Source organism: Pelmatolapia mariae, linkage group LG16_19, assembly GCF_036321145.2.
Source record: "Pelmatolapia mariae isolate MD_Pm_ZW linkage group LG16_19, Pm_UMD_F_2, whole genome shotgun sequence".
Classification (NCBI taxonomy): domain Eukaryota; kingdom Metazoa; phylum Chordata; class Actinopteri; order Cichliformes; family Cichlidae; genus Pelmatolapia; species Pelmatolapia mariae.
In genome coordinates, this window is record NC_086241.1 from 27,529,500 (window position 1) to 27,537,872 (window position 8,373).

Consider the following 8,373-nt stretch of genomic DNA (forward strand, 5'->3'; position numbering starts at 1 on the left):
AGTAGTGCCACCTACTGGATTAGGATGATTTTTTTTTCTTTTCAGAGCAGCATGCTGAAGTCATATGATTATATTTTTTACATATGGGAGACAATTATTTTGCATTTATGGAGCAAAGTTTCAAAAAATGTGGTAAGGCGCACAACTACTCTGGCATTAATTTTATACCTTGGTATGTGTTTTTTTTTCCTTTTTTCTCTCATAATAGTCACACAAACACTCCACAGCACCAAACTCAAAAATAGCTTATCAAAGGACAGGTCCTCGATGTCCTTTCTTTTAACCGCAAGAACATGCCTGAAGCTGCTTTCTCAACATAGCCTTTGTGCCATTTCTTTCTCTTTTTTTTTTTTTTGTTCTCCAACTGCGCTGTAATCTGAGCCAGATCTGAACCAGGGAGCCAATGAGGCTCACCAAGTCCCAAATATAACAGATACGAATCAAAGCTTTAATCCAGTTTTACTAACAAGAAGTCTTATTCCAATACTTTCCATTGATTGTGCACATCGTTTGCAAAGTTTGGTTAACTTCTTCCATCTTTTTGGGCAATTAATCAATTATTCTGACAGTGTATAAATGTGAAGTCTTGGAGCCATAATGTCTCAACTGTTGTTTCTTTTCAATTTATCTGTGCAAATGTATGATGAATCCCAGGCGGTAAATAAAAAAATGAAACCTAAAAATCCTCATATTTAAAAATAAACGAACAAAGACAAAAAACTTTTTTCCCTCTCTTGCTTAACCTGATGATGATGATTGATTTTGTGTACATTGTAACTAACAACACGTACGCTTTAGGCCACTGAGAGCTACTCATGTATTATTCAGCTGTGTCTCTCTCACCACTGCGGGGTTCCCGCTGCTGATGAGCTGTCCGACCTCGAGTAAGATGCTTTTACAGTTGATGCTTTTGTCCAGCGAGCCTCTCTTCACGATGACCGCCACAGCTAGCAGGATCTGCTCACGCACATACTTCTGCAGGCTAGACGGAACAGGAAGACATTCTGATTTATTTTTCCTGCTTTCAAGACATTAAGTTCTACTGGATTTTTGTAGTGAGGTCTGTAAAAGCTCTACATATTTAATAATATAGTAAACCACAAAGGTTTTATAATGCATTTATTATTGTTTCTTACTTGGGTCTCTGCAAAACGTAGGTGAGAAGGAATGCCCGGAGTGACTCAATGCTGGTCTTTTCCAGCAGGATCCACTCCCGCACGACAGCCTCCATGATGGCTGTGGCTGCCTGGAAAAGCACATAGTCCACCTTACTGGTCTCTGGAGACGGAAAAAATAAAGGGACAAAAGAGAAATATTAGAAGTGAAAAAGATAGTGGGGGAAAAAAAGGTTGAAAATAATGGGTTAAACACTGAAAACACTTTGCGAATTCTGAAACAAAAAAAGACAGTATGGACATGCCAGTCTAGCAGGCTCTCACTACAAAGTCACGGTGGTGTACTTCATTCATAATGTGTTTTGGTATCGTCTTGCTGAAATAAGTAGTCTTTCCTTAAAGAGATGTCCAGATGGCATCAGTTTATGAAATACGCCATCATACTGGCACCAACAATCACGTCATGATCAAAGTTACAAATTCTCTTCCCCATTTTGATGCCTGGTGTTAACTTCAGCATGTCATCTTGACCATGTCTAAATACACTAAGGCTACTTTCACACTGCGGGTCTTAATGCTCAATTCTGATTTTTTTGTCTGCTTGTTCCCACTACAAATAAAATGTGACAGCAAACGCGCTCTAGTGTGAACCCTCAAAGCGGCCCGCATGCGCAAAAGACGACGTCACACACAACACGCGCTGTTTAGATCCAGACCAAACAGTATTGTTGGCCGTTAATATAAAGATTTGTTTCGGACTTTACGTTTCCCAATTTTGCTTTAAGTTATAAAGTTCATGTCATGTCGCATTAAATCCGTCTTTTACGTCACTGACACAAGACAGACGCCAATTATCAGCGCCGGAGAAGCACCCGAGAAGACATCGTGAACCCTTCCTGGCCATCCAGTGTAGATGTCAGTGAAACTGTTGGGAAGACAACGTTGGAGAAACGTGAACATTTCATTTGTACTGTATAATCTGCAGATTCTGACAGAAATCTGCAACTATCCTTTGAAGCACCGCTCCTCTCTAAAACAGCAATAAGGATAATTATAAGGCCATATGTAAATAACAAAATAACTTTATAACTTAAAGCAAAATTGGGAAACGTAAAGTCCGAAACAAGTGTTTATATTAAGGGCCCTCAGTCAAACAATACTGTTTGGTCTGGGTCTAAACAGAGCGCGTTGTGTGTGACGTCTTCTTTTGCGCATGCAGGCCGCTTTGAGGGTTCACACTAGAGCGTGTTTGCTGTGACATTTTATTTGTAGTGTGAACAAGCAGCCAAAAAAAATTGGATTTGAACAAAAAAATCGGAATTGAGCATTAAGACCTGCAGTGTGAACGTAGCCTAAGTTGCTTCCATGTGACTGACTGTGGCCAAGATGCAAGTTTCTCCTCTTTAGCCTCAAATATTTTCAGAAAGTTTCAAATTTCAGTTTTTGATTGATCAAACCACAGCTTTACTTTAGCCCAGTCTCCCTTGCACTGAGCTCAGGAGGATGTTCATAGATAAAAGTCCACCAATATCATGAAAAATTTAACTTGCGTTACTGATGCATCGGTGAACAGTGCTCACCAGCGGTAGCTGTCCGACATCATCCTGAGCCCATACAGTCATTTTTAACCACAAAATCAGGTTTGCTTTCAACGCAATGCCCTCCCAGCGTCTATTCAGGACTAGATTGTTTTTAACGTTTACATTTTAATTGTTGAACTATGCAGCTGCTCACACAATGGGGAACTTTCTCCATTCATATTTGTGAGAGCCACTTTCTATAGGCAATTATGTAACCATTTAACCCTACTTGGTAGTCAGTTACACATGGGGTTTTCTTTTAACATGAGACAACACAGACAATTTTTTCAACCTGTTATTGCCACGAAATTTACTGTGGACTCTGTACCATTAGCAATCAAAAATAAGGTTCAAATCAGTAAAACTGAACAGTTAACACAATGTCCACGTATCTCTGTTGATGGGGTTTGTAATAAAAAGCCAATGAATACTGATATTTTGTTTTCGAAACTGCACAGCTCATATGTTTTCATACAGTACATAAAGTCACATTTCAAACAATAATAATATTCTGTACACATGAGACTCCACAACACTAAAATGTCTAGGTCATACCCACAAACACCACAGCTGAAGGTTTATGACAGGAAAAAACAAAACAAAAAAAAAAAAACAGGGGAGAAGACACCGAGTAGCCTTTATAAGATAAAATCATATTTATAAAACAATATGCAAGTTAAAATATTAAATACAATGCTTACCCAAGATGTGCTTGCAAATGGCAAAGGGGGACTTGGACTTCCTGAAGGAGAGGAATACATGTTCAGCATGCTGTCTCTGCTCTGTGCTGACCATAGACGGCGGTGCCTGTAAAACACAAAACAAAGTCAGTTTTCTGCAAGAGAGGTCGAACCACTTAGTACACAGCTTTTAAACAGGACATCAACTCTTCTCCACTGAATGACTTTGAATTAAATACCACTTTCAAAGCTTTGTTTAACAAAAGATGGCAATTTTCAAATGGCTTAACTTGTTAGCACAGTGCCGATAAGAAGTAAATTTACTTCTACATCAGCTTTCAAAACCAGGTTTGCAAATTTGCAACACTAGGTCTAATAAAGCTGGTCTGTATGGGAGGTTTCTAAAACCTTTTTTAAACTGAGGATTAAAGGGTTAAGAGCTCTGCGATAAAAATGAGAGACGCCCCATGTAGTTATTTAAAAGCAATCAATAAAATCTTATTATGTAATGAATGGGGAGCCAGTGTAATTTGTCTGGGATTGTTTTACGCGTTCCCCGTGAGTTGCCTGGTTGCTGTTTAGTACCTGCTGTAAACAGGCATCACTTAGAAAATAACAGAATAGGGTGTAGTAGTAGTGTGAGGACACTGAGGGGTGGAGAAGTTGTTCAGTTATGTTACTGTGCAGTGTTGGTCAGACCTTATTTCAGGCAATATTTCAGAGACAGACTTGTATAAGTAAGTCTTAAGTACAATTTTGTTGCCCAGGAAAATAAAAGGCAAACAAATTGTTTTAAACTACTAAGGTATGCGATAAAAAATAAACATTTTAAAGGGAATATGGTAGAACGATTATCTGTATTCTCCCTGATGTTAGGATTATTGTTTGTATTTGTGAAGTGTTGTTTTATCCAATTTTAATTTTACTTTCATATTAAAATCAATAAATTCATATACAGTCCTAGAGGAAATGTTTGTTTTTTTGAGGAAACCTTGTTCAAGTGTAAAAGTGCCAAATAATATATGAACTTACATGGTTAATAGCAAACATCTGAGATATTTGACAGGACACTACACAAATTGATTGAGTCATGTTTTTTTGTTTCTCTCTTTGTTATTAAATGTAATCAATCAGTCAATCCATTCCACTATCTAACAGCTTCTGTGCTATTATAACTGAAAGATGAGCCCTGACTGGCAGCCACTCACTCAGCTCAATGGCAATGCCCCGAGGACAGAAAGCATCACTAAGATTGGAGACAGTACACAGTACAGTATGTACAGTGTACAGAGGAAATGTCTCATTATAAAAATCAATACTATCGTAAAACTTGGCAGCAAATACTGTTTTTGTACTTTACAGAAGCACACCAAAGATAACGACAGAAAGGCTTCATAAGAATGAAAAATCTTACAACTCCAAATACACAGAAATAAAAGTGAGATAGCGCAACACAGAAATTTCTATTGAGCACGCTCGCCATGATACAGCTCAGCAGGAAAGTCACATTCCAGACCTAATTGCAGTAAAAGCAGCTCTGCGGCGAAAGGCAGCAGAGGAAAGAAAGGCCTTTTTATCTGAGAGCGCAGACACGCGTACACATACACAGACTTCATTTTTTAAGCCACATAATCTACCATGATCAGATGGCAGACAATGAACTAAAAAATAATACAATCTATTATCTCCCTTGATAGTAAAACATAAATGTAAAACAGATAAAGCTGCCACAATGACACGTAGTAAATAAAACGCAGAGGAGTAAGAATCAAGTCAAAATACTATGTTAGAAATGTACTGTTTATATTCTCAGCAGCATATGTAGCAGAGCAGCATCACAGACAACCACTGTTGTGGGGTCAAGCTGTGTCTTCATGTTAAGCATATCTCAACTGCTATAGGGTGAAAGGCACGGTACACCCTAAACAAGTCGCCAGTCTACCGCAGAGAGACAGGCAATCATTCACGCTCACATTTCCACCTACAGACAATTTAGAATCACCAATTATGCTATCATGCACTCATGAATGTCTTTGACCTGTGGGATGAAGCCGGAATACCCAGTCTCCACACAGAAAAACCCCAGCCAACTGGGGGATTCAAACCAACTCGGAAGTTGCTAACAAATTTGTGAAATTACATACACTTCATTAGCATGGACAACATCCACAATTAGTCTAACAACACATCTTTAAAAGAAAAGAGAAATAAGCTTTGATTTTAGGCCTGAATCAATGAGGCACAAAAATGACAAGAAACATTATGTAGGCATTTAGTCATAGAACCGGAAAGGGAGTGTATGATGTGTGGTTGCACTCCTGACATTTAGACAAAAAAACAAAAACAAAACCCCAGTATCAGCTGGGCTCTGCTTTCTAGGATAAGAGTATTAGACTTGCCATTCATTTAAAAAAATGTTATGTCTTTTATAAAGGGCAAAACCTTCATATTCAGCTTTTGTAACTAAAAACAAAAAATTATTTTCTGGGATCTTAATAGAATTTTACTCTTTGGGTCAAAACATTTTACTTTTGAGTTTCACCATGTAGTAATGTTACCATCACCTCACAAGGTGTAGTATTGTATTTAAATGAAAAACCAAAGATACTGCTGTATCATTGCACACATTTAGAAAAGCCATCCATTGGACCTACATCGATCACTCGGTGGGCTGGTTCCCCTGGCTGCATGTATGACACTCCTATTCTAGAGTGCACTAGTCCCAAAAAAATTAACCTGATAAGCATAATGTTAACATACTGTCACACACTGGGTTAATATAGACAGTCACTTTATTAGGTAAAACTGAAAATATCTAATCAGCCAACAACTTGGCAGCAACTCACTGCACTTAGGCCATGGTCAACAGGACCTGCTAAAGTTGAAACGATGCATCAGACAGGAAAAAAGGTTATTTAAATTACTCTGAATGTTATATGGTTGTTGGTGCCAGACAGGCTGGTCTGAGTATTTCAGAAACTGCTGATTTACTGCCATTTTGCCCACACAGCCATCTCTAGGTTTCACAGAGAATGGTCCGGAAAAGACAAAACATCCAGTGAGCCCCAGTTCTCTGGATGAAAATGCCTTGTTGTTGCCAGAGGTCAGAGGTCAGAGTAGGGAAGTCGAGCAGAGTAACAATAACTCATAATGAGGTCTCTGAATGCACATCGCACCAAATCCTGAAGGAGATGGACTACAGCAGCAGCAGCAGAAGGAAACCGAGACTAGAATTTGCACAGGAATTGGAAAACAAAAGTCTGCTGTGACATTCGGATGGTATGGTCAGGATTTGAAAGCATGGATCTATCGTTCCTTGTATCAACGTTTACCAAAGGAAATGATTCCAGCACCTTCCCATGAATAATTAAAAGTTCTGAAGGCATAACGAGAGTCCAACCCGGTACTAGCAACGTGTACTTAACCAAGTGACCCGTGTGTGTGTGTGTGTGTGTGTGTGTACATGAATCCATAAAACAAGAGGAGCCGCTGATAAGCAGACATCACGAAGACACCTGCTGCTGACTGAAATATGAACATTTAGGACTTGTGCGTTTGCTAGAACATATTGTTCTCCTAACTGTGCATGACATCAGAAAGGGTGATTTTAGTTTTAAACCCTAACAAGATGGCAGAAAGTACGAGCAGACTGCAGCTAGCACTCCGACTCATGACATGCACATGGTTAGCCACTTGCTCTTAGCTGAAGTATTCAGCCTCATTTGTAGCAACGGGGGCTGTTACGAGAGGGGGGCAGAGGGTCAAACACTTGATGCGAGCGAGTGTTGGAGGAAGCACGGGATAAGCTAGCAACAGTGATATCGAGTACACCGCACCGAGATGCTCAGAGTACAAAAAAAACTTGATGTAACGGCTGAAAGGGCACCGACACGAACCGCTGAAGTTTCTGGAAAACTGAGCCACATTGGAAAGCGTCCAAACACGGAGCAATATTTTAAGGTGATGGTGCCTTGTGATAGGAACGACAGGGAACAGCGGGAGAAATGTTTGGAGAAAGAGCGGATTATTTTTTTCTCTCTGCGGGATGGAGACAACCCAGGCGCTGCGCCACGCATCGCTCACATTCTCCGGTAAAAACTGAACACGTTAAACAACAACAACCGGGCCCAAAATGACCCCCGCCGGAGCCCCCAACCGCCTAACTCCACCCAAGACTGAGTTAAGATACGTTCACCGTCCCTCTCAGGGCCGCAGACCGGCAGTGAATGTCTCACCATTAAAACTTTGGCAGCGCTTTCCAGCTGTGTGATCACTTCTGGTGCACCGACCGCCGCCATCATCGTCCCTCTCCAATGACGCGCCATGCGCTCTGCATTGTGGGATTACTGCGCTGGTTACCCGTCGCGTGCACACGGCGGGTTATGTAATCACAACAAGTTTGTGGTTGCCACTGTGACGGCTCGTGCAGCCAGCAACATATTCAGTTATTATTATTATTATTATTGTTATTATTATTGTTATTATTATTGTTGTTGTTGGGAATGGATTAGAAGGAGATACATCCACAATCGACCTGAAAATGAATGTTATTCTTGGATATTTTTTTTAAATTTAAATCAACATTTGTTTAAACGTACACACGTATACTTATAAGTTACTAATAAGTTTTTTGTTCTTTACTATTGCAATAACAGTTGCATTTCTGTCATATTTCTGATAAATTTAATAGCAGATTTTTCAGAATAACCTAAAGATTATGCATGGCTATATCAGTGTCAGTATTGTGTAGATTATACAATTAATACTAAAATGTCACTTATATTGCACTTATGCTATAGTCTTCACTATGCCAAAGGTTTCAAACTGGTCCATTGTAAGGCTTAGCAAAGTGAAGTCATTACTCTACTTTATTAATGCAATGCATTGCTGTTCACTTCACGGGTGGGAATTGTATTTCTAGACAGAAATCAGAAAGATGTAAAATACAGTCATTGTTGGTTCCGTTTTTTTTTTTTGCCTCTCCCCTCTGATCTATAA

At 39.5% G+C, this 8,373-nt stretch overlaps 1 protein-coding gene across 1 annotated transcript in view; it reads right to left on the bottom strand.

Moving 5' to 3' along the window:
- xpo4 (exportin 4) overlaps positions 1-7,700 on the bottom strand; it is a 52,847-nt gene extending 45,147 nt beyond the window's left edge. Inside the window, exons 1-4 of the mRNA XM_063499420.1 lie at positions 7,611-7,700; positions 3,397-3,502; positions 1,137-1,278; positions 844-982 (exon numbers count right to left, since the gene is read on the bottom strand). Coding sequence (XP_063355490.1) covers positions 844-982; positions 1,137-1,278; positions 3,397-3,502; positions 7,611-7,700 — 477 coding nt within the window. The remainder of the gene's footprint in view (positions 1-843; positions 983-1,136; positions 1,279-3,396; positions 3,503-7,610) is intronic.
- Positions 7,701-8,373: the final 673 nt, after the last annotated feature.